The sequence below is a fragment of the Pelobates fuscus genome, chromosome 2 (assembly GCF_036172605.1).
Source record: "Pelobates fuscus isolate aPelFus1 chromosome 2, aPelFus1.pri, whole genome shotgun sequence".
Taxonomy (NCBI): Eukaryota; Metazoa; Chordata; class Amphibia; order Anura; family Pelobatidae; genus Pelobates; species Pelobates fuscus.
The window spans coordinates 335,237,712-335,265,074 of record NC_086318.1 but is presented as its reverse complement, the minus strand read 5'-3'; the positions used below and the strand labels follow the sequence as shown (position 1 = coordinate 335,265,074).

The window sequence follows — 27,363 nt, the reverse complement described above, 5'->3', positions numbered from 1 at the left end:
TCCGCTCCATCAAGTGTAGATCATTAAAAATCTAATACAGAATGTAAGTACGTTATTATTATTTAATTTCTTAATTTATCTGCTACTTTTTACTGGGTTCACTAGCATTTTCTTGAAGTGGATTCACAGTGGCCTTTGGGACCCTGCAATCTGAAATTCATTATTCTCGTCGTTACACTTTACATGGTCAAGGAAGTGCCTAGTGGGGTAAAACATGCTATGTAATTGCATCTACCAAATGCTTTACTTTAAAAAAAAAAAAAAAAGCAATCTCATACATTTAACGCACACACACCAGTTCTGTGTATTTGTATTCATGGATATCTCCGACATACACTGAAATGCTTTTATTGCTTTCAGGATCAAAGGGAGCGTACATACTCCACACTGAAAACCAAGTCTACATCAGCTTCAATAAACAATCTTCGACCTGGGACAGCTTACATTTTCCAAATCCGTGCCTTTACAGCTGCAGGTTATGGGATGTACAGTCCAAGACTAGATGTAACCACCCTCGAAGAGGCTACCGGTAATGGCAATTTTTGTACTCCTTCTCAATATACTGAACCTCTTTGTAAATTTAGCATTCACAGAATATTTAAATATTGTATTAGTCAAATGGAAAAGAAATAACAATAGGAAAAAAAAAGTATACTATTTGTAAGAATTGGCCTCCATAACCATAGTTATGCAGAACAAAACAATAGTAAAATCAGAGTGAATATGCTTTGATAAGATGATCACTTTTGTGAACCTATTTCCTGCTAAGTTATAAAACTTCTCAACTACAGAATTAAAAGGTACAAAATAAGCAATTTGGAAAAGGAAGTCAGATGTGTGGCTGGCAATATATTTCTTAAGCACAAGAGGCATTGAACATTATGCTTTAAAATACATTGAAAACTGCTCTTCTTTTAAAACATTTGATCCATTTAAATCCTCATAACGGTAAGATGCAGATTTAAAATTGACAGATTAGCATGTTATGAAAAGAATGCATTTGCGTTTGTTTATTTTGTAGCTTTTACATGTTTTGTTGACTATTCCGTATGTTGTCTTCATGCAGCCACTGCTGTCTCCAGTGAACAAAACCCTGTCATTATCATAGCCGTGGTGGCAGTTGCAGGAACCATAATTTTGGTTTTTATGGTATTTGGATTCATAATCGGAAGAAGGTAAACATTTGATCTAGATATAACTCAGTTGTTTAAAAGTTAATCATTTGATGCACGTTGTACTGTCTATAAACACATTGTTAAAATATATATTATCTCACTTGTCATCTGTCCTTAGAAATGAGAACCAATCTCCTACGAGCATGTCATTTATACATTACCATTAACCGGGGGAAATTTTAAAAGGAACTGTGGATTTAGTCCTTTTTTAAAATGGCAATACATTATTTAAACTATTTCTTGAAGTAGTGTGCATTGATATATTGTAGATGTCAATGTGTTCTTAGTATTATCCTTTATGGGTGATTCAAGACCTAAACAAAGCACTATTGCTTTCCCAGGTCTTTCATATGTTTTGTCGAGCTGGTTACACTGCACATACCCTCAGGCTAAACGTTTTGAATTCTCGGTCAGACATATGGAGAGCTGGACACAGCTAAGGGGCTTAATTTCAGTTCTGGATCTCCTCTAGATAACACCCAGGCTGAACTTGGGACTGCTGCAATTTAGCAGTGATGTCTTATTAAAATATGTGTACACAGTGTAGTTATCTCTATTAATCTGTCTGTTTGTGTGTGTGTGTCTGTGTGTGTGTGTGTATTAAAATACATTTATATATTTTTTAAATTATATATATATATATATATATATATATATATATATATATATATATATATATGCATCATTACTATTTTTTTAATATAATTATAATGGCATTCTATACTGTGGAATTTGTTTTGTTTTTAGACATACTTAACCCCTTAAGGGCACAACTTCAGAAGTAAAAGTCCAACCCGACGGAACATTTCCGTCATGTGTCCTTAAGGGGTTAACAAAGTTAATTTTCCAACTCTCTACACCTATTAACATTATCAGCTAAATTATATTTGACAGCTTATTTGTTAATTGTTGTTTATTAATTGAGTTTAACCATAAGTGACAGGCACCATTTGTAAGAACTTTGTCCTTCTTTTTGAAATATTTCCTGCAGGCATTGTGGCTACAGCAAAGCTGATCAAGAAGGGGATGAAGAACTTTACTTTCATTGTAAGTGTTTGTTTTCTTTATTATAAGGAAATATTGCTTGTTAATCCATTCCTTGCTTTAGTTGACTTTAGGGCACAATGGGAGTTAAATAATGTATGATGAAATCTCAGGTGAGCCTGATTGCATGGACGTGTTCTATAGCAAACAGTAATATTGTTCATGGTTTCTTTATGTTATTATGCCCGTTCACACTGTTTTAAAGGGCTCCCATGAGATTCCATAATTTAAAGTTCAATGGTCAAGTAGCTGTGATCTTTCCCTCTGGCCATCTCTTTCAGAGTCCAATGTCAATCATTATAATGACACATAAATTAACTAGCCATAACACTCAGCTCTTCATGTTAATACTGAACGTAGTTATTGTTAATGTAAACATATATGACACCGGGAACAATAAATAACACATTGATCATATCTGTTCTTTATAAAAAAAAATAAAAAAATACCAAGGAAAAAAAATATTTTTCTTTTTAAAAAATGATATATTTTGCAGATTTCTTAACTAGTTTTAATGACAGTTGCTACTTAAAAAAATATCCAGAGAAAATGAAGGAGTTGTATAATGGGACAGAGACAATATTGGTGATCATCAGTCTTCCAAGACAAAATGAGGACATGAAAATTAAATGTAGAACACAAGTCGTTTATATTTATGACAGAAATTAGAAAGGGACTGATATAGTGGGGTACTGTGCATATGTTGACATTGTATTGAGAGAAACCTCAAATTGCTATTTTTTTTCTATTTATGTAAGACCGCTTACCCTAATTTGAGTGTTTGTTAATAACACTTATTTACCAGTTATAAATGATTATATCAGCACTGGCTCATGTACTATGTGTGTTGAATTAATACCACATTAAACTCTTTACATCAAATAACATATTTCAGTTTAAAATCGGTATATTATTGCTGTAAACATTGATATAGTGCCCACATTTTCAGCACATACTGTATATTTAATATATAATATAGAGATTTTAGATCTGATACATATCTTTGTGCATTATTGGAAAATAACGCCTTTGGGGGCTTTTGGAGACATCATAATAAACTATGAGACTGATTTATAAATGTCCTCAGAACCACTGGATTATTTTCTCTTAATGCATGTGTATTTTTTTATTACATGATAACTTCAGGTTATGAGTAGTGGTAGTGTTAAGGTAGTGTAGAGCTTAATAAATATTGTTAGGGTACTGTAGGGATTTGTGCACTGTAGAAGTTAAAGTGTCTGAAGAGGTTAACGATAAGTGCAGAATAGGTGGTAATGTCTAGTGTGGGTTAATATTTAGTGATAGTGTAGTTGGTTAGTTGTTAAGATGTTGCCTGAGATTAGTGGGGTTTACAGTGCTGGATTGCAGCTATTTCATTAGCATAGTGGCAGGTATTACCTGTTCATTGTGGGCAATTATTGTACAGATTACGTCACCAATCTGTGCAGTACGGGATATCAAAACATTTCAGCAGACATATCATGTATGATGTATGTGTGTGCATGCATGAATGCATATTGACATACAGCTTACAGCGTTAGTTATTAGAGAAAGAAAGAGAGAGAAAAATAGATAGTATTTGTTATAAAAAAAAAAATACTTCCCATATTCATATATGAGCACACTACACAGACATGCTTCAAGCGGAGGACACTAGCTGTGTGTGTGTGTGTACGCGCGTGTGCATGTATGGGCAATATGCACACATATAGCTATTGTTCTCAGCTAGATGCATGTCTGTGTATATATATATATATATATTTGTGTGTGTGTATATAGATATATATAAGCTTTCATGTCCATTGTAAATATTCACTATATATTCAGGATGGATAAAATATTTATATGCTTTAGCGAACAGCGTTGGCATTGTGTACATTCCATCTCCAGCATTGTTTTTACATAAGATCCTCTAACACTTTATCAAGATTAGAAGAAGAATGAAATCTCTAAAGCAAAACATTCGTAGAAAAGAGCAGCCTTTTATTTTTTGCTGAACTAGTTTGTCAGCATGCATTGAAGGGAAGGCTTGTGATTAATTTAATCTGACTGCATCAGCAGCAACAGAAACCAGTGGTCACCAGCTATTTACAGTCGCTCATGTTTTTATTGTTCCTTTGTATAAAGCAAAATTTCAACAGTATGAACGCCTGTTTTATTGAATTTCGAGCCTGGAAAAGCATTATATGTGTTGGGAGAAGTAAAGTCCACACAGTACTGTAATTTTCTTGGTTGAGTTAAACATTTTTTTTTATTATTTTTTAATTTTTTTTTTTAAACAATAGAAACTGTATGTTTACTAAAGCAGTTCCAATTTACATTTTATTTTTTCTTACCGTTATCCACCAACAATGCCTTTAGATTGCAGCCAACACTTTTTCGTTGGTATGCCAGAGAAGCTCTCTCCTGTCAAAATGTTTTATGACAGCTTGAATAAAGAACCGTCAGAGGCCCGCTTGAAATGCACGAGCCGGCTTCCAATCCAGGCCGCTTATCATAAAAAACAAGAGTATGACTTATTCTCCATCTGCTTGCCTGAAATCATAGACTAGCAGGTTAACCTATTGTTTTATATCCCTTTGCCCATTTATGTAATTTTAGAAGATAAACATTTTGTCATGTTGATATAGAACTAAATAAAAGAAGAGAACGAGACTCAGCGTAGAGATTAGAAATAATGCCAAAACAATTTGTGTTCTGTTAATTCCATCATTTGTGTAAGACTGTTAGACGAATAGATGCTTTTGGCCAAAAAGCCATCTACAGTAGGGAAACCTAATTTATTTAGTAATAATGGTTATTTAGGACATGGGTCGCAGCATATTGTAGGGTCTGGCATCTCTCAGAGCTCATAAACTGTTCAGTAGTAAATCAGAACGTGAGTCAGTCATGCTCCGATGTTTTTTTATTCTTTAGAGGAAGTCACACACACCAGTCTCTTTTCTAAGCACGTCTAAAAATGTCACTGCAGAACGGCTGAGTTAAATACATGTTAACTTGTTTTTCTTAAATATCATTTTACTCCTGTTAATCATCATTTGCATGCAGAACTCGTTAATATTGTCATGCAGTGAGAAGAGATGGGATACATAATAGAAGAGCTTGACACGTGTTTTAGAATTTAGGAGCCTTCCTGAATTTTTTTAAATGCAATACAGAAGATGCATTCTAAATGTGTTCTAAAGTTTCCCCCAAAAAGTAATGTGCCTTGAGTAATTATGAGTCCTCCTGGATCTACTGTGTCTGCCTTTAAGCAGTCTAGTGCCACTTATACAGCAACTCAGAATGTGGTGGTTTTATCAAACTGTTGCCAATTGAATTGAAGTGCAAAGTTCATAAAATGGCACAGTCACTTTGGAAACCAGTGCAATATTCTTGTTGATTCCATTGGTCTCCATGGCCATTTTCCCACGTTGAAAATTTTCCAACAACTTTCTATTAGCCAAACTTTGCAGACTGTACGTCATCACGCCACTGTGTGTCACACGAACTTGTAGTTAAATTAATGGAGCAGTTAAAGTGTAGTAGTTCATGTCCTTGTTGTCTCTGACATTTTTTTTTTATATCTAATCTTTATTTATATTTTTCAAAAAATGTCTAAATACAACACACACAAGTAAATATAAAAAAAGCACATAAAACAAAAAAATCAAAGCTTTGACCATATTGAATATTATTATATTTGATTAAAGATTACCATCATGGCTAAGAATATAATACCTATCAAGTATATTATAAGAGCTTTCCAGATATTCTGTTTTTACATTGAAAAATATAATTTGAAGGGGAAAAAGTGCACTTATTTCCTGAACATTTTCCTTTTTTTTCCTTTCCTCTCTCTTTCCTACCTTTTTTTTCTTTCCCTTTTCCCTTTCCTTTCCCTTTCTTCTTTCTTTTCCCGTTTTTATCTTTTTTTTTTATAGCAATTAAATGGAAAGTTTAAACCATCTAAGGTTTTTAGTTTAATATAATCCTAGAACCTAGAGTATAACTGCCTTCCTAGCCTTAAAATACTAAAATAACTTCAGTATTAATAGGTCTCATTCTATCTGGAGACGCCAGCTACTTAGCATTACAAAAAAAGAAACAAAAAAAAACAAAAAAAAAAAACATACAATACTACATGTATATAATCCTTTATCCTATTAGCTAATGTTAGTATGGTATACTGTCTAGTGTTTCCTTTAAAATATTCCTTTTCCTCTTTCTTCCGTAAATTCTATAGTACGTAGAGCTGAACATAACATCAACATAATTCCTTATAGATTTTATTCTTATATCGTATGTCTATCGACTCGTTCACCTCTAAGATTTTACTAACTGTGTTTTTCAATCGTTTTAACCTCTTCCTTCTCCTTTTCCTTTAAAAATAATTATTTTTTTCCCTTTTTCTCCCTCTTTTTTTCTCTCATAATTATTACTCTTTTTTTTTAATCTTTTCTAGCCATTCCTTCCATTTTGTATCATTACTTAAATTAAAATATTCATTTATCCCTTGTTCCATTTGACATTGATTTATAATGTGGAGTTTTATATCGGCTATTTTTGGTGGATGGTGTGATTTCCAATTTTTAGCTATGTGTAATTTTGTTGTTAATAAAGGATGGATTATTAGATGTCGTTTGTCTTTTTCTATTATTTGCCAACCTATGTGTAGAAGTGCAGATGCAGGAGAATAGTCTAATTTCTTTGACGTCCACTTCTCTATCCATTTAAATATTATCTGCCAGACCTTGCATATTTCAGGACATGACCACCATATATGTATCATATCTGCGCTTATTTTACCACATCTCTAACACTCAGAGGATCTAGCTGGATATATTTTAGATAGTTTTAAGGGATTATAATGCCACCTGTTAGCCAATTTGTATTGTATCTCTATTAGGTTTAAACAATGCAGGGCTTTTCTGGTTTGAGTTAATATTTTAGACCATTCACTATTTCCAATTTCTAACTGTAAGTCTTTATTCCAAGATTTTATAACCTGGATTCATTGTACTTAGAATATAGAGAGATTAAAAAAACATCGCTTTAGTTATCATTTTATAGCTCTTTTCTTAATTTATCATTTTGATAAAATAGGATGTTTTTTCTGTTAAATTATTTTTCCTATATTTTGAGAAGAAACTTTGTATTCTTAGTTAAGAGACGTTTTCTGTTGGAGGTAACTTCTGATCTTTTATAAGTTGTTCAAACTGTAGCATTTTGTTATTTTTTATTAGGTCTCCTATTTGTTTTATCCCCTTTTCTTTCCACATTTTTATATCTATATTCTCCATGCGTATCTCTATCACTTCAATTGGAAGAGTATCTATGAGTTTTCCTTTATATATTTCCATGCTGGGTGCATCTCTTTCAGTTTTAGTGAGAATTAGTGAGAACAGATGGGATACATAATAGGAGAGCTTGACACGTGTTTTAGAATTTAGGAGATTAACGGATCTTTTTAGGAGACTTCCTGATTAAAAAAAAAAAAAAAAAAATGCAATACAGAAGATGCATTCAAAATGTGTTCTAAAATTTCCCCCAAAAAGTAATGTGCCTTGAGTAATTATGAGTCCTGGATTTACTGTGTCTGCCTTTAAGTAGGTTTACAAACGTCTAGTGCCACTTATACAGCAACTCAGAATGTGGTGGATTTATCAAACTGTTGCTAATAGAATTGAAGTGTTTCATTTCAATCAGATTTTAACTTTAAATGTTTTTATCTCCTGCTCTGTAAATGGAACTATAATCACACAGAGGAGGCTACTGCTGGTTCTAGAAGGCTATTAATAGAGCAGGTGATAAGAAATTCTAAATTAAGCAGAATGTGCAATAAAGGAAGTATAAAGATTAGATCTCAATTTACAGGAAGTAACTACGGCTGTAAAACCAAAGTGATCTTATTCCCAAAAGGCAGATAATTGAGCAGGGAAGCTACAGGGACATGATCTAAAAACCAAAACTGCTTCATTAAGTAGGTAATGTTTTGGTGAGTATAGGGCCCCTTTAATTTGCCAGCTAATCACCTAGCATGATAGTACATGGAGTCATGGAATTAAAACAACTCTCAAAGACAACTGGTTAAAAATCCAATTAAAATATTTCTAACTATGCAGCACTGACCATATACAGGCTATTTGTCCCCTTTAAAAACTGATACACACAGCAAAACTAGTGCGAATTGCTGTGGCTTGCTGATGTTAGCAGTACTTATTCACATGAAACATTACAGTTGAGCACCAAAGGTTTGTATTTTTAAAATGATCTAAATAAATGAATGCATTTGTATGGTCTTGTAGTTTCTTTGCTGAATACAAAGTTGCGATATTGCAAACAAGCACCCTAAGCACATTACATTAGATTTTATTTATTTATTTAGCGGTTTGCTTTAGAAATGCTAAATGAGACACCCAACAATACAGGCACTTATTTGCATTTGATACCTTGGGTCCTTTGCTGTGGATGGCAATTGTTATGCAGATGTTTACCATCCCCCCTCACGCTTGTCTTGCATATACAAACAGCTTGTTATGTGCATTTGGATTTGTGAAAAAAAAAAAAAAGTGCCTTTGTTCATCGCAGTGCTACTTTCTGACATCATTACAGTTAAATTTCCAGGCACCAAAACCTACATTGACCCTGAAACGTACGAGGATCCGAATAGAGCTGTCCATCAGTTTGCCAAGGAGCTGGATGCATCGTGCATTAAAATTGAGCGTGTGATTGGCGCAGGTAAGACTGTGGTGTCTTCTTTATTGTACATTTCCATTTAGCCAAGATTGAATCTCAAACATGATATGACAGGCAAATAATTATATTTCAGGAATTGTGTGCTTTGTTTTGTTTTATCAGCATTTCTAAATGCAGAATGGCTTTGCTAAAAAGGCAACTGTGAAAACGGAATTCTGTTTGTCTAGTGACTGGGCCTGCTGTTTTATTATAAATGCTTCTTTTTTTTCCCCTTGTTTTACATTTTATTTACCTGTTGTGTAAAACAGGTCAGTTTTTGTTCCTATTTAAGATTCTTAAGGGGGTTTAATGCCGTGTTATTATTAGTTGTTTTCTTTTATAAATCATGTGTGTATATCAAATGAAATTGCCATTTTTGTACGTTTAATGCAATATTTCTTATTTTAAATTATGGATCTTTTCTTCCACCACTTTAACCCCTTAAGGGCACATGACATGTGTGACATGTCATGATTCCCTTTTATTCCAGAAGTTTGGTCCTTAAGGGGTTAATGAAAATAGAATAAAAAAGATTCTTGAAGGGACACATCAGGCTCGAGCTGACCACCATTTTTAAAAGGCCCCTGCATTGTAAGGAGTCAAACAATTTTAGAAAAAATGTACTTCTTACCTGGGATCTGGCAAATGCCACTCCCTACCTCCACTTCAGACAGAGAGCTGCAAACTCTCTTTGTGCCAAGAGAGCAGGACTCAGTTCATTGGCTGAGAATGATCAGCTGACACTTTCAACCAAGTATCTAGTCTTGCACTGCTTCTTACACTGTTTCTTACAATAAGGGGTGCGCCAAAGCACTGCTGGCTCCATAGCCACTACAGTGCACTGTAGTGGTTATGGTTCTTGGAGTGTTCCTTTAAAGCATTATATGAATAAAAAATATCTGCACATTGTGATTCTCACCTCACTACCTGGTAGTTTCTTATTTCTTTTAAAATTCTCTGATACCCATACTAAACATTTTATTTTATCTCTGGGAAAAACTGACTTGGCTTGAAGCCGTCTTTAGTTTTCCCTTATGTTGTCTGTAAACCTTTATAATGAACTTTGAATTAGAAATAAAGAATACAGAAATATCAAAAAGATACATTTAGTTCCAGTGTTTGCTGCAAATTCTCTGGTCCAGACCAGGAAAGTGAAAACATTTTAAACAATCCCCGTGGCTCTTCCTATATAGCACAGGTTTATGGATTATATTTCTATGCACTAACAGCAGATTGATGAAACTGCTACTCAAGCTGAAAGAATTTACAAGGGGCCTATGTTGTTAGAGTGCTTGCCTTAACTATATAACCCATATCACCCGGTATATACATGATTCCGGTATTGCACTTTACACATATGCACATACATTATTGCAATCATGATATCTACAAAAACACCAGCACATTCTGCAACTCGACAGTGTTTGGGTAAGTACACATTTTTACAGCATTCAAAGGGTATGCATTACAGATCATATAACTTAGAGGGACACTATAGTCACCGGAACCACTACTCTGCTGTCTATAGCCTGTCCCTGTAGGCTTTTCAATGCAAAGACTGCATTTTCATAGAAAAGGTAGTGTTTACATTACTGCCTAGGAATACCTCTAGTGGCAGTCACTCAGACGGGTGCTTCCTAGTCCAGTGCTCCACTTTGTGCAGCTCCTATGTTCAGCGTCTTATGCTCTGCATGGAGACACTGAATGCTCCCCATAGAGATTCAGTGTATCTCGATGAAGAGATGGTGACATGCGCAACAGCCTACCAATGCTTTTCTATGGGAAAAGATTGGATTGACTGAGATCATCAAGATTGGCGCGGCATGGGAGAAAATGCAAGTTTAGACCTTTTCAAAGCAGTTTTAGGGGGACTAGGAAGCTAAATTGTTAGTTTAACACTATAATGTTATTAATACATGTTCCTTTAACTTAGTAATATGTCTTAGAGATTAAAAGGGCATTAAAAAGTGCAAATTCTATCACTCGTTAATGATGTATTGTTCTGCTTGTCTCATATTTGCTTCTATGTACAATTGCACATACAGTGAAGGAAAAAAGTATTTGATCCCCTGCTCTGATTTTAAACATTTGCCCACTGACAAAGAAATGATCAGTCTGTAATTTTAATGGTAGGTATATTTTAACAGTGAGAGACAGAATAACAAACAAAAATTCAGAAAAACGCATGTCAAAAAAGTTATACATAGATTTGCATGCCAATGATTCCCTATCAATTAGGAAGGTTTATGGCTTCCAGGTGTCTTTTATATAGGTGACGAGATGAGATTAGGAGCACTCTCTTATAGGGAGTGCTCCTAATCTCAGCTCGTTACCTGTATAAAAGACACCTGTCCACAGAAGCAATCAATCAGATTCCAAACTCTCCACCATGGCCAAGACCAAAGAGCTGTCCAAGGATGTCAGGGACAAGATTGTAGACCTACACAAGGCTGGAATAGACTACAAGACCATTGCCAAGCAGCTTGGTGAGAAGGTGACAACAGTTGGTGCGATTGAAAGAAACACAAAATAACTGTCAGTCTCCCTCGTCTGGTTCTCCATGCAAGATCTTACCTCGTGGAGTTTCAATGATCATGAGAACGGTGAGGAATTAGCCCAGAACTACACGGGAGGATCTTTTTAATGATCTCAAGGCAGCTGGGACGGTAGTCACCAAGAAAACAATTGGTAACACACAACGCCATAAAGGACTGAAATCCTGCAGCGCCCGCAAGGTCCCCCTGCTCAAGGAAGCACATGTACAGGTCTAAAGTTTGCCAATGAACATCTGAATGATTCAGAGGAGAACTGGGTGAAAGTGTTGTGGTCAGATGAGACCAAAATTGAGCTTATTGGCATCAGCTCAACTCGCTGTGTTTGGAGGAGGAGGAATTCTGACTATAACCCCAAGAACACCATCCCCACCGTTAAACATGGAGGTGGAAACATTAAGCTTTGAGGGGACAGGACAACTGCACCGCATCAAAGGGACAATGGACGGGGCCATGTACTGTCAAATCTTGGGTGAGAACCTCCTTCCCTCAGCCACGGCATTAAAAATGGGTCATGGATGGTTATTCCAGCGTGACAATGACCCAAAACACACAGCCAAGGCAGCAAAGGAGTGGCTCAAGAAGAAACACATTAAGGTCCTGGAGTGGCCTAGCCAATCTCCAGACCTTAATCCCATAGAAAAATCTGTGGAGGGAGCTGAAGGTTCGAGTTTCCAAACGTCAGCCTCAAAACCTTAATGACTTGGAGAGGATCTGCAAATAGGAGTGGGACAATTCCCTCCTGAGATGTGTGCAAACTTGGTGGCCAACTACAAGAAATGTCTGACCTCTGTGATTGCTAGGGTTTTGCCACCAGTCGGAATGGTCAAATACTTATTTCACTCATTGACATGCAAATCAGTTTATAACTTTTTTGACATGCGTTTTTCTGGAATTTTGTTTTGTTATTCTGTCTCTCACTGTTAAAATACACCTACCATTAAAATTATAGACTGATCAGTTCTTTGTCAGTGGGCAAATGTTCAAAATCAGCAGGGAATCAAATACTTTTTTCCCTCACTGTACACAAAAACACACAACATTAAGACATGTCCTCGTGTATATGTGGAGTGCAGGCACTGTGTACCAACATTGAAAGAGTATGAGTTTATTTTCTAAGTAGTAAATTGTAGTGAGTTGACAACATACTTACTCTTGTAGGTGAAATAAAATTCCTATTTGATCTATTTGGTTTTGGTATTTTTTTTTATTTTTGATTTTTTTTATAAATCTTTATTTTATTGAGACAATGTGACATGCGGTACAGCATTCCAACAGAAGTAAAGGAGTTAGTGCATACAACAAGATTGTAAACATACAGTCGATAGATATACTCCTGTATAATCTGTCTCATTTTTTACATATAGTGAACGTGCTAGCAAACTAGGAACAACTGACTGTGCTATAGAACGATGTGTAACAGTTTAAAGGGCAATTTCAGCACAGTTTGAAATGTGAAATAAGAGTTATGGTTACAGACTGAGTTGAGGGTTACGCTATGTGATATACTGGCTCTATGTACTGTGAGTAGTGGTCGCTATGCATGTAGTGGGTAAATATAGGCAAAATCAACATTAAGCATGGTGTGAAGCTTAACTTAAGAATGGGAGTTACATGCATCCAGAGTGAGTTAGAACATGCTGGCTTCAATCTGTAGTGCACGCTATTTATACCACTGGTGTCTGGCCCAATAACTAAAAATTGCAGAACATGCTATGTCAAATTACTCATACAGCTATGATTGGTAAGGAAGCGGAGTAAAATTATAAATGAGTAAGGAGAAATACAACAAAATATATTCTTCATCAGCAGAGAATTGAGGGTCTCTTATCGGGTATGTCCATTTACTCTGCTTCCCCTATGAGTAATGAGGAGCCCCGGGTGCAGGTTTGGTTACCCGGTCAGCCGATCCCCAACAGCGGTAGAGGTGGTACAAGCGTAGGGAAGTCCCAGTGAACATCAACCGAGGTGTAGCAGTATTGGGTTCTCCTCCAACCCCGGGCTTGTGCAGGGCCGCCATCAGGGGGTGACAACCATGACGGTCTGCTGGGCCCCCCCTGCAAATACAGGGACCCGGGGGCCCCACAATGCCACTGGACCACCAGGGATGGAATCTTCCCCCTCCCTGAACCAGGTAAGAATCATGGAGGGTGGAATAACATTAATTGAATTGAATGTGGGGAGAGGGGAAAATGCTCCATTTGCACAACATACATACTCTAGTAAACACACACTGCATTCACTACACTGGCACACACTCTGCATTCATTACACTGACACACACTCTGCATTCACTACACATTAACACACACTCTGCATTCACTACACTTACACACTGCATCCACTACACTGACACCCACTCTGCATTCACTACACTAAACTCAATCTGCATCCACTACACTGACACACACTCTGCATTCACTACACTGACACACACTCTGCATTCACTACACTAACACACTGCATCCACTACACTGACACACACTCTGCATTCACTACACTGACACACACTCTGCATTCACTACACTAACACACACTCTGCATCCACTACACTGACACACACTCTGCATCCACTACACTGACACACACTCTGCATCCACTACACTGACACACACTCTGCATTCACTACAATAACATACACTCTGCATTAACTATACACACAGCATCCACTACACAAACATCCTGTATTCACAGTACACACACTACATCCACCACACATTCAAACACTCTGCATTCACTATACAGAGACACTGGTCTAATACACACACTACATCCACTACAGACACTGCATCCACTAAACACATTGCATCTAGTACACACAAACACTACATCCACTACACAAGCACACACTACATCACTATACACACACTACATCCACTACTCAAACACACTCTGCATTCACTATACACACTGCATCTGCTACACAAACACACACTCTGCATTCACTGCACAAACAATATCTAATACACCCAAACACTACATCCATTACACACATTCTAATTCACTTTCACTATACACACCACATTCAGTCCTGCATCATTGTCAGTGGACTAGCTAGGAGTGCTGTGGGCGGACTCATGGGCGTGCCTGGGGGGGGGGGCCCAGACCTTGTGCTTTGTCAGGGGCCCCAGAATTTCTGATGGCAGCCCTGGGCTTATGTGAGGGTATGCATCGCTAGTCCGCGGACTTGGGTGCTCTTTAGGGACAGGCCCTTCCCCTGACTGGGGTATGCAGAGGATTGCGGTGGTATGCATTGTACACAGCGGGTGTTTCTCCGTTTGTGCGGCAGATGCAGGGAGGGCGTGCCTCAAGGGGCATTCAGCCCGGGAGGGCGTACAGCATGGTGAGTATTTGGTTGTGCGGGTTGATTGTCGGGGTCAGTCGGAGGGCGACAGGTATGAGAGAGTTTCCTCCAGCCCCAGGCCTTTATGAGAGCCGACATCCTCTGTCCAAGGACTCTGTACCTGAGTGTGACAAAGTGCTGGCCCCCCAAGGGGTAGTTGGAAGAATGAGGTGGTATCCACCGCCACCGGCGTGTGATCTTCCCCCTGTGTGGTCGATGTCTCGAGGTCATGCCTCTAATGGCTTTCGGCCTAGGCGGGCAGTTGTTGGTGCTGTGAGAATGTTTGTGTGAGTGTGGTGTCCGGAGGGGTCTCTCCCGTCGCCCTTCTTGATCTGTTCTCCGTTATCTGGTTGGGCCGGATTGCAGTGGGACGTCCCTGCAGCTTGTCCCAGAAGGCCTGAAATATTTGGTATTTGTTTTTTGTAGACTAAGTTTTGCAAGATAGTTGGCTACTAACTACAGCTCACTGTTGAGCAGATAAATCCTTGAAATGTCGCAGATTACAATCCTTCAGTCAGTTACTGAATTCAGTCAATACATTAAACTTTAAAATATGATGAATTGATGAGGGAAAATAATCAGAAAAAAATTCCAGTTTAGCTATTTTTCCAGTGTGACTATTTTGACCTTAAATGTTAAATTGTCTTAGAAATTCTTCACAATGACTTTACCTCAGTGTTGCATCCTTATGCATACAACAAGGTCTGCATAATGCATTAAAATTTCTTCTGTGAAACAAACCTATTTTTGACAATTCCCAAATACAAAAACCACTAAGCTTTTCCCTTTTGTGTGTGTAACTGGAGGCAAGACTTAAAGAAAAAAAGAATCAAATCAAAAGGACTTTGTCTTTAAGAAATAAATACTTAGGTGATATCAAATAACATGTCACTATCTGCTGACAGGATGCAAAGTTTAATTCTGCCGGGATAGGATCTCTAAATTATACAGTATGTGTGCTGTTTTCTGTAATCGGTGATAAGAGACCTTCAAAACTAGAAGGCTTATGAGATTCTGTGACTGCATTGAACTGGCCTTTGTCTATTGTTTGTGTCAATGTAAACCTGGGGCTTGGCACAAACAGTTTCTTTGTGATAGCTGAACATCTGAAAAGCAAATAGCACAATACACTTCTTTTTCTCTTTTTTTTTTTTAAACAAATAAAAAAACACAATATCTGTGAAATATAGGAATTGAATGTAGTTCTCCGTTTAATACCTTAGTACAAATTTATGGCCATGTTTATCGTTGTTTCATAGAAAGTGTTTACAACCGTATTGGTCCCAGAAAGCAATTTACTTAATGGGTTGTGATACATTTTAATTAATTGTACCATGCATTCTGGAACATAACAAGCCTTTCAGACAGCATATTTCTATTTAGCAGGTGGAGTTTGAAAAAAGTGGGGTAGGAAGATTGTGTTCATATTTGCTCCTGAGGAATGATGCCTATGCAGCCATAATTGCCAGTTAGACGTACTTATTTCATCATTTATAATGCATAAATATCACGGCCATTTGATCCGAGTACCGCTTTCTCTCCCTGCTCTTCTTCCTGAACTACTTACATATTGATAACAGGATGTTGAGCCGCTGTGTTCTGTCTCCCAGGCACATGACACTTGTCTATAATAATGTAGTAGAAAATGTAACAAAGCATTTAGGATAATACGTTGAATGCCACCTATAAAATATTCGTTGTGCAAACACTATTTCATATTGTTATTTGGGGGATTAGAATGTGTTTTGCTGCATACATACTGGTCTGGTTAGTGCTAAATGTTTGCTTTTAATGTTTGCTACATTGCTTAATGAAGCTGTCGATTGGTAGGTCACTGAAATCTGTCGGACTGTACCAATGAGAGTTGTGGAATGTGGTCTTTATTGTTAATCTCGCTTTGGTTGGGACGCTCACTACTGATATCCAAACCACGTTTGGCAAGAACTGTTCATCACAGGCATTGTATAGCAAGTTCCATCGCTGAGCATTTATATGCGTACACATGACTACCATGTACAATGCCAAGTGTACATGGCGAGTTTATTGGCATAAAGTTCACCATCATTTGTCTTCAGACAAATGGAAATATTCTGGAAACAGGACTCACATGTGACAATCTTGCAATCCAGTGGATGGCCAAGTTTGGTGAATACTTCATACCTGCCTGACTGCTCATGCCTACGGTAAAGGCTGGTAAAAAAAATAAAAAAAAAATTGATAGCGTGCGCCTTTTTTGTGTGTTAGACTAGATCCTTTAGCTCCAGTTGAGTGATATCTACAACATACAATCATATTCTAGATAACGTTGTGCTTCCAACTTCAAACATTTAGTAATGGCAATTTAGGAAAGTCATCTGTGCACACAGTGAGTACCGTTTTGATTTAGAAGATTGCTGTGGAAGAACTTGATTGGCCCACACATAGCCCTGATCTCAAAACCGTAAAATGCCCTTGTGCTGAACTAGAAACCTGACTACACATGAGGTCTATTATTACTTTTATTGCCATTTATATAGCACCAACAGATTTCGTAGCGCTTAGTCATTCAACTTCAGTGCAATTCCTACTGGTAGTGTTGTGAATGGACGGAACATGTTTCCAAGGCAATTTTTCATAATTGTGTAAGCTGCAATAGCGGAAAAATATGTTTCACAATGTTAAAATATTAAAAAATTATAGTATAACATAAAAAAAAATTCATCATTTAAAAAAATAAAGCAATATATAAAAAAAAATAAAAGTATTCAAATATTTTTCAAAATATCAAATCATTATCAATATCAAATGTTTTTCTTAAAATATTAAATTATTTATAAAGTTTATCCAACAATTTGAAATTGAGGCCTATATGTATTATAAGATTATTTAGTTGTACCAGTAGATATTAACATACTTTTGAAAATGTAGCAACTTATTCATTTGTGCTTTTTGTTACTATTATAATACGTTCTGCAATAATATTGAAAGTTAATCATTTCACTAATAGTCGCTAAAATTAAAATTCAGGTCTGCCTCTATTATGGAAGCAGAGGTTCATTTTAAGCAGATCTTTTGGCTATTTAGAATAAAACATGTAAGCATTTAGTGCTATGAAGCTATGAAAGGCACCTGATATATATAAATATATATATATATATATATATATATAAATGTATTACCAAGGATGCATGTCAGCTTTGGTTTCAGTTGATTTTCAAGACACCACAGTAGAAACACGAAATTCAGAAACTATGTAATTTTATTTAGAAAGCAGGATACGGTAATATTTTGTGGACAAATAACTTGTCTTCTTTTCTGTCATGTTGTTTCTTTGCTATTTAATGCAAAATAGATCCATGTTCAGTATATACATAAATCCAACTCACAGTACCTAAATAAATTACATTTTATATACATTAATATAGACTTGTGTAAAACTTTTTTTTTTATATATACATTCAGCTTTGTTGAATATTAACCCCTTCTTGGGGATATGGATCTTTATTTCCCGATCCAGGGATTCTATCTTTCACAAAGGGGTCAAAGTTCAGAACCTCAAAGCTCTAATGCAGGGTGGGCAACCTTTGGCACCACAGATGTTGTGTACTACATCTTCCCTGATGCTTTGCTACCAAAATGGCTGTAAGAGCATTATGGGAGATGTAGTCCACATCTGTAGTGAGAAATGTTGCCTACCCCTGCAATAGTTCCCGGTTTGGTGTAGATAAAACCCATTTAACCCCTTAAGGACCAAACTTCTGGAATAAAAGGGAATCCTGACGTGTCACACATGTCATGTGTCCTTAAGGGGTTAAATCATACACTGTAAAACAGGAACATGCTCAGATTTACCGATTTATTTTTTTTTCCTTTTCCAGGAGAGTTTGGTGAAGTTTGCAGTGGTCGTCTTAAGCTGCCTGGCAAAAGAGATGTAGCTGTCGCCATAAAAACCCTAAAAGTGGGTTTTACTGAAAAACAAAGAAGAGATTTTCTCTGTGAAGCCAGCATAATGGGCCAGTTTGACCATCCAAACGTTGTTCATTTGGAAGGCGTTGTAACCCGCGGTACGCAATCTTACTATGGTATTTTTGATGTTTCAATGTGCATTAAGAGGGAATACTTTCCATATTACTGTAAATATTTATATACAAAGAGGGCCATAGCCTAAATTACTAAACAACGATAAGGTTACTTTAGTTACAGGATGCCTATATTTTTTACATATTTGTGATATATCTCTCAAATAAAAAAAACATTCTACAACTTTATCGTCCACCCATCTTGCTAACAGTGTCGCATTCTTGTAAACTCTAAAGAATGTGGATGTATTGATTCAGACAGTTTATGTGTGCAAATGATTTCCATGTTCAACACAGATGTTAAAATGGCCTATCGCATTACCATTTCTGCAAATCCTAAGATAGAAATGTTCAAGTGAAGCAAGATGTTTCTTATCACAATTGATACATTCCTTTCTTACCTTTGGAGTCGTTTTCTCAAACATTTTTATGTCTCATGCTTTTAGGAAAACCGGTAATGATTGTAATAGAATACATGGAAAATGGCGCCCTCGATGCATTTTTAAGGGTGAGTATAACTCATACATTACACTAGAGTGAATATTTAGTGTTTCGTAAACATGCATTGAATACACGTTTACCTTTTATGTTCCCACCATCACTTTTGGCTTTGTAAGTTGTGGGAAACCTTTTATGATACGTCCAAAATCACATTTAAATAAAGCAAACAAAAAAATAATAATAATATGGGTCAGTTCACCAAATAGTGACTTGAGTACCAATCAAGGCACCTAAAGAGCTGAATTACCTTACACCAAGCGCCATTCCTTACCTAAAAATGAAAGGCTCCTTCGGTCTTTGATTATTTCATTTTTTACAGAAAGGACAGTGGTTAAATTGAGCATTCACTTTAAAAATATCAACATTTCAAATGCCATTTGAAAACTTGGTGTACACGTTATCCCATAATACTTACAAGTACAAAACTGCTATTTTTGTTGTCTCAAATTGTTGTGTTTTCTTGTTCATTTGTTTCCACATTTATCACCATAAGGTAAGGAAAGATTGTTAGTGCATGTAAAATTAATTGTTCGGAGATTATAGACTTGTTTTATAAACTAGAAACATTTTATTCACATCATCAATCTGATGAATTACATTTACTGGGTAAATATAAAAGCATACTAGCCATACTCAATATAATGGATCATTCTTAAAACTGGTTTACCTGCCGTATATATTTTTTCTATACATTCCCAATTAAAGTCATGATTTGCAAATCATATCATTGTGGAGATGGTTAATTACTCGTGGTGTGCATATATTGGTATAATTCATGGCTACCTAAAAGTATGTGGTCACCTGCACATTGAACTTGTCGTTGGGAAGGATTTCCTAATTTCTTGGTGCAACTAGTACAAACATGTTTTACATACTAAAGCCCTTTTACACTTGGAATACTTTTTGATAATTTTACACGTCACAATACCAACATCAACATTGACAAATCAACAAATTTATGTTGAAGTGGTGTCCACATGTTTTTCTGATATCAAGCATAAAGTGTTTGTGTGTATTCCAAATTCAATTTTGACTCATTAGTAATTGTCTTGTGATTGGATTATAGTTTTTATTTTGTCTTGTGCCTCGATATGAGGCAACTATTCTGACCCTAAGGATAGCCTTTTATTGTTGGCCCTAATACAGTATACACATTTCTTTTTAAATAAAGGGAAATATATCAATTATTGGATTTGGCTCATTTTTATTCTGACCATTCCCTATCTAAAAAGTGCAGTCTTGTTTATCTTAATTTCATTTCCTATCCAAGGTGCCTTTATTCCTTAGTTATTTGTTTTAGTCCTGCTGGAAAGTCGGCTGTAATGCAGTCATATTATTATAGTTGACATATTTCTTTTGAGTCCTTACTAAATCAGCACAATTTACAGTTATTTAGTGCACCGTGTTCTTAGAACTGTTTTTGAAAATGTTTCTAGTATTTGTTTCTATTTAAAAGGGTATATGCTGACATGAAGAGTTTCTTTCGTAGAAACAATGAGGGATGTGTGTAAAAAGTGCTGTGTCTTGCAAAGACAGTTAAAGTAAAAGTGGGGCAGTTATCATGGTTATCATGTTATCATATCATGTTATCGTGGCAGTTAACATCAATTAAGGCACATTGCATTAAAGGTACATGCCAGACCCCTAAAGTTCTTTAACTTGCTGAAAAGCTTTATGTGTGAAGAGTGTGTCCTCTTTTTTTTTCATTTTCACTTTTATCAATTAACCTAGTTACGACCCCCTGGCTTTCAATTAGACAACAGGTCCTGTTACTTCCTTGTTTGTTAGCTCAGTGGAGCTAAACTCAAGAGGCAGCAATTGCTCAGAGCCCCTGGCTTGTAAAGACTTCTCACTGAGCTGCATTGGGAAGTCTTTTATTGGACAGCCACAGACACTTTGGGCAGGGTTAGTAGGGGAGGGATTGTAAAAGCTGCAGACAAGAGAAATGCAAGTTTTGCAAGGGCTTTTTAGATATAACCAAAATGAAAGAAATGCATAATTGTTATTTGGGGTATGACAATTATGCATACCACAAAACAGTGATTTGTATTTTGGCAGTGGAGTGTCCCTTTAATGCTGCTGCCATTTTTTCCAAGTTTGTACCACTTTTCAGAACTTGATACTTTTTATATATAACTTGCAGTGTATTACTAAATTACAGTAGTAATGTTGGAGTCAACCATCTTCATGAAACATACATACACCAATAGGCAAAATGTCCAATACGTCTAATTCGTAGCTAACGCGATATTACTATCTCTATGCATGGTGATATACATTCCATGACCCAAATGTAGAATAGAAATTATGACTTCAGTTTTATATATATATCATCATTTACATGTTTTTCTTGTACTATAAGTTATCTTGTAAAGGTTGTCATGACCTCACATTTTAATAATGTTTTGTTAATTTGATGAGTGGATAATCACACTGGCACTTAAGTATTATTACTTGTTGAATGTTACATTATTGTTCATGATGATCTTCCTTTGCGTCTTAAAGCTGACATTGCAAGTAAAGAACAAAATCCAGGCAAGTACCAGGAAAATTCACCATCCACCTGGTTTTCCATTTGACACATTGTTTAGATACCTTAATAATAAAATGCAAGGTCCACTAAGCTGTAATCATCTTCTGCTTCAGAATTGTTTGGAATGGTTTACATCACCTCCAAAATCTAAACGTTCAGGATCTACTCAGACAATGCCAATTGTAAAAGTCCAAACACTAAACACTCCGGGGACTAATGCGCAGGTAACTTACTCCAAATCATGACATATTTTTCATAGTTCTTCATATAGTCATATGCAGACAACAGCTCAAAAGCATTGATGAACCCATCCCACTCTGTTGAAACTACACCTATTTTTCTGAATACATTGGGATCATTGATGCTCACTACAATGCATGGTTGGTAAATGTTGAGCAGACTTTAGTTCTAACGCGTTTTACTCACCCCTTCTTCCTTTAGAAACATGATGGACAATTTACAGTCATCCAGTTGGTGGGAATGCTAAGAGGAATTGCAGCAGGAATGAGATATTTGGCTGATATGGGATATGTACACAGGGATCTCGCAGCAAGGAATATTCTTGTCAACAGTAATCTTGTGTGCAAAGTATCTGACTTTGGTCTGTCTAGAGTTATAGAAGACGACGCAGATGCAGTCTATACGACAACAGTAAGTACTCTACATGTTTTGTCAAAAATGTGTATTTTATGTTTAATATATGATACATATTATGGACCTATATTATGTAGAAGAAATGCAACTGTGCTAGTCATGGGTGCATTGTCATTGGCGTTATAGTATAAAGAATTGGCATTCAAGAGAGACTTGTACTTTACCAAGTGTCACAAAAAATGGCATATAAATGTTAAAATAATTTGTGTTGCGTAAAAAACTGGACATAATCAGTTGTATATTAGTGTACAAAGTATAGAATATAGAATATATTTTGTGAACGCTTTACAGAGATATTCTAAGCACCATAACCACTTCTGCTTGATACATTAATTATGATGTAAGGACTCTGTATTGTATGTATGTTTTTTTTTTTGTTTGTTTGTTTTTAAATTAAACATTGCCAATACAAAGGTAATTTATTTGCTACGGTGGAACTCTGCTAACTCCAGTTCCAGGCTGACTATTCAGAATTTGGCCAAATTTAGTGTTTGTCATCAGCACACTGTGAACACGTTTGATAAGATAGGATGCCTGTGCTGTGAAGAACTCTTTGATAGAGACATTTTATTGGGCATTGCCTAACATTAACAAAAACCTTTGTACTGAGCAGCAAAGAGTAAGATCAACTTAGCTGCAGATATCACAGTTGAAGCTATTGCAAAATCGGTATGTAGAATTGAAGAAAGTCTACTATGGAAAAACAATGTTTTAAATTCCTTATTCATATACTGTAATAAAATACAATGCATTTTTTAACCTAGACTTTTCTTTTAAGTACAGAATTACACCATGCAAAATTTGCCTCCTAACCCAAACTGATTTTTTTGTTAGGGTGGAAAGATTCCAGTAAGATGGACAGCTCCTGAAGCTATTCAATATCGCAAATTCACATCTTCCAGTGATGTTTGGAGTTATGGAATTGTAATGTGGGAAGTAATGTCCTACGGAGAGAGACCTTACTGGGATATGTCAAACCAGGACGTAAGTAAATATTAAATACCTACATATGGATGAACGGATAAATAGAGAGGATAGTTATAGGTAAAACCAGATTAAGAATCACATAGAGCATAAAGACAGACCTGTACGGTTTTATAGTAACTTAAAGGGACACTATAGTCACCTGAACAACTTTAGCTTAATGAAGCAGTTTTGGTGTATAGAACATGCCCCTGCAGCCTCACTGCTCAATCCTCTGCCATTTAGGAGTTAAATCCATTTGTTTATGAACCCTAGTCACACCTCCCTGCATGTGACTTGCACAGCCTTCCATAAACACTTCCTGTAAAGAGAGCCCTATTTAGGCTTTCTTTATTGCAAGTTCTGTTTAATTAAGATTTTCTAATCCCCTGCTATGTTAATAGCTTGCTAGACCCTGCAATAGCCTCCTGTATGTGATTAAAGTTCAATTTAGAGATTGAGATACAATTATTTAAGGTAAATTACATCTGTTTGAAAGTGAAACCAGTTTTTTCCATGCAGGCTCTGTCAATCATAGCCAGGGGAGGTGTGGCTAGGGCTACATAAACAGAAACAAAGTGATTTAACTCCTAAATGACAGTGAATTGAGCAGTGAAATTGCAGGGGAATGATCTATACACTAAAACTGCTTTATTTAGCTAAAGTAATTTAGGTGACTATAGTGTTCCTTTAACATCCACATGAGGAACAGACTTTAGTAGTGCAGATGAAAGAGGCGTTATATTGACATAGTTTGATGTCACCAGTGATTGTTTTTGGTACAGAAACCCTATTTTTTAGGAACTAATGAAAATAAGCAATACATTACTCAACACATATAGAAAAAGATACATGTGAAGGAATTAGTCAATTTGAAAGTAACTGTTTATTTAGCTATAACTCACAAAGTCTGAGAGTGACATGGAGAAGTTTAGGAGCCAAGCTGTATTTGCAGAGTGCAAAGATGTTAACATCTGACAGGGCTCAGTGTCAAAGATTTCATGGACTGTCAAAATATGTGCAAACAAATCCTTGGGGCTGGAAAAAAGAGGAATATTTACATTCCCCAGATACTCAGTAAAGTTTTATTTCTTTGACACCTTCGTAAAGCTTCCAGAAAACAAAAACTTATCTGGCAAGAATACACAATGACTGTAAGGCTACAACTGCTTAACATTCAGACGTGCAAGTGTACCGTGCTTTTTAGCATTTTTTTTTCAATTCGCGGAGTAAGTAGGTTCTCATCTGTTTATATCCTCATGCTGGACATAAGCTGTGAATTGACTCAATTGAATCAGTCAATTCACAAGCCAGCTGCTTGCAGCCTTTTAAAAGTTTAATTCTAAGCATATCTTATCGGGAGCTCCCTTACAATTGACAGCTTGACTTTCAGGGTGTTTTTTTTTTATCTTATTCTTCCTCTTCTTTGTCTGATATTTCTTTCTTTGACAAAATGTCTCCAATCTAATATCAAACCTGTGTTTTGGAGCAGAGTAAATCACAAACTTAAGATATGTCTTCAATATGCAAATTCCTGCTCAAAATAATTATGTGGTCATGTTGTGGTCATATTACTATTAATCTAGTGTTTAAAAACATTTGACAGTAACTGTAAAAAAAAAAAAAAAAAAAGATTTTACAACCCAAAAAAGGCATAAACGCTCACAATATTATTTGTCGCCTAGTTAGGATTTGAATCCTGATGGAATCTTGTTTTTAAATGGATCTTTGGAAAAGGTCACAATTTATGATTCTTTGCGATTTTAGATCTATCGCATAGTTTGTGAATATAGCACAGTGGTTTTGTTATCATTAGAGAACGCTCTGTGGTAGTAGATAAAATTGCACAGTCCAAACTCGATTTTTTTCAACTGATTTTTGAAGGAAAGGTCAGTTGGCTGCTTTAAGCTGTGCTTGAACTATTCACTTACTGCTGAAGAATAGAATGAAATTTTAAAAAACTTGAAATTGCCCTGATAGTGCTGTTGATTGACTTTTGAATGATTTTCCAAGCTCATGTCTAATAACGGAATGATAAGGAACAGTCAATTAGCATCAAGATTGTGGTCAGTAAAAACGAGACAATCAGGGTTATTAACTAGCCTCCAAATGTTCACAATCAAATCCTAAAATGACAAAATAGAGACAAGAATAGCCAAGCTGTGACAATGGCTGATTTGTACAATATTTCCATATCATAGTACTAATTTTGCTAAAATCAGAGACTAGGGAATAGCAGAGATACCTGCTCATGTCCATCAGGGCCGTTTTTAAGGAGGGGCAAAAGGGGCAGCTGCCCTGGGCCCAGTTACTCCTGGGGGCCCTAAGGCAGCTGCCCCATGGGCCCCCTGCAGCACCTGAGGTAATCAGGGGCCCCGGCCCTTTAATACTGCTCTGGACCTGGCCCCTGTAATATGGGGGTTGGCTGAATACATACTCACTGCTAGCCCCCATCTCACACACTGCCCTGTGATCCCTTTTCTTCCCCGTGGCATACTGGGAGGAAGGGAGGTCAGATCGCCTCCTCCTCAGTGCCGCTGGGGAGGAGGCACACACCACATGGAGGCATTGTGGGGGAGAGGGACTGAGAAAGCTGATGGCAGACTCCCATCAGCCTTGGCCAGCAAGCTCACACTGGACCCCAGGGAAGCCACCCCTCTGTACCCAAAAGGTAAGGAGACAGGAGGGTGGCTAAATATTGTTTGTTTTTTGTTTTGCTTATTTCTGATATCACTTTTATTCAAGTGTTGGTGTTTGTAATGTAACACACAGGGAATAAGTACATGTTAAAAATCCTAGAAGAACCTTGCAGTTCCCTATTAAATATAAATGTAAAAAGTATGTATTTTAACATATTATTGCATCAAGTGTTATCAAAGGCTGTACACCATTTCCAAATGTCACTTTTGCCAAATTCTGGACCAGGGTATGTAAGAACAGAGTTGAGACATTATATTGGCCAAGGTTGCTGGGAGTTGCTGTCCAAGAGCTGCTAGAAGGCAGAGATTAAAATATGTAAATGTACACGTATGTGTGTGTGTGTGTGTGTATCTGGCTGTGTTTGTGTCAGTGTGTGTATCTGGCTGTGTGTGTATCTGGCTGTGTTTGTCTGTGTGTCAGTGTTTCTGTGTGTATGTATACCTGTGTATGTGTACTTGTGTGTCAGTGCGTATGTGTACCTGTGTGTGTGTGTGTGTGTGTGTGTATGTGTCGGTGTGTGTAAGTGTGCATCTGAGTGTGTGGTAATGCATGCATCCCAGCATTTTAATGCCAACACAAATACACTCCTATATTCCATCTCTAGCACTGTATACATAAACACCCCTGCATTTATACCTTTATGTATGTGTGTATCTGAGTGTGTGTGTACATACCTGTGTCAGTGTGTGTGTGTGTGTCTCTGTGTGTGGATGTGCCAGTGTGTGTGTGTATCAAAGTGCTTGTATCTGTTTGTCAAAGGGTGTGTATATGAGTGTGTGTGTATGTATGTGCCAGTATGTGTCAAGGTGTGAGCATGTGTCAGTGTGTTTATGTGTGTTTCTGCGTGTTAATGTGCATATGTATATGTGTTATAGAAATCACACAACATGCAAACAGACCCCTGCAAACACAAACATTACATACAAGCACACCAGTTTGCTGAAACACCAATACTACACACAAATGTACATATGCATTTAAAACACAACACTACATCCAAACACCCCCCTGCATGCAAATACAAGCATTACATGCAAACACATTCCTGTATTAAAATGCTAAAATTATATACAAACACCAACTCTACACACAAAAGTACACCTGCATTTAAAAGCCAACACTA

General features: G+C 36.6%; 1 protein-coding gene across 4 annotated transcripts in view; it reads left to right on the top strand.

The window, feature by feature from the left end:
* The window catches only part of EPHA7 (EPH receptor A7), a 189,911-nt gene that overhangs the window by 148,940 nt on the left and 13,608 nt on the right, over positions 1–27,363 (top strand). The window contains exons 7-15 of one of the 4 annotated variants that reach the window (XM_063443577.1): positions 361–529; positions 1,067–1,175; positions 2,167–2,222; positions 8,826–8,939; positions 18,689–18,874; positions 19,336–19,397; positions 21,896–22,147; positions 22,365–22,574; positions 23,412–23,561. In XM_063443577.1, coding sequence (XP_063299647.1) covers positions 361–529; positions 1,067–1,175; positions 2,167–2,222; positions 8,826–8,939; positions 18,689–18,874; positions 19,336–19,397; positions 21,896–22,147; positions 22,365–22,574; positions 23,412–23,561 — 1,308 coding nt within the window. Of the gene's footprint in view, positions 1–360; positions 530–1,066; positions 1,176–2,166; positions 2,223–8,813; positions 8,940–18,688; positions 18,875–19,335; positions 19,398–21,895; positions 22,148–22,364; positions 22,575–23,411; positions 23,562–27,363 lie in introns of all 4 variants that reach the window. The other 3 variants (XM_063443576.1, XM_063443579.1, XM_063443578.1) reach the window with 3 other exon arrangements.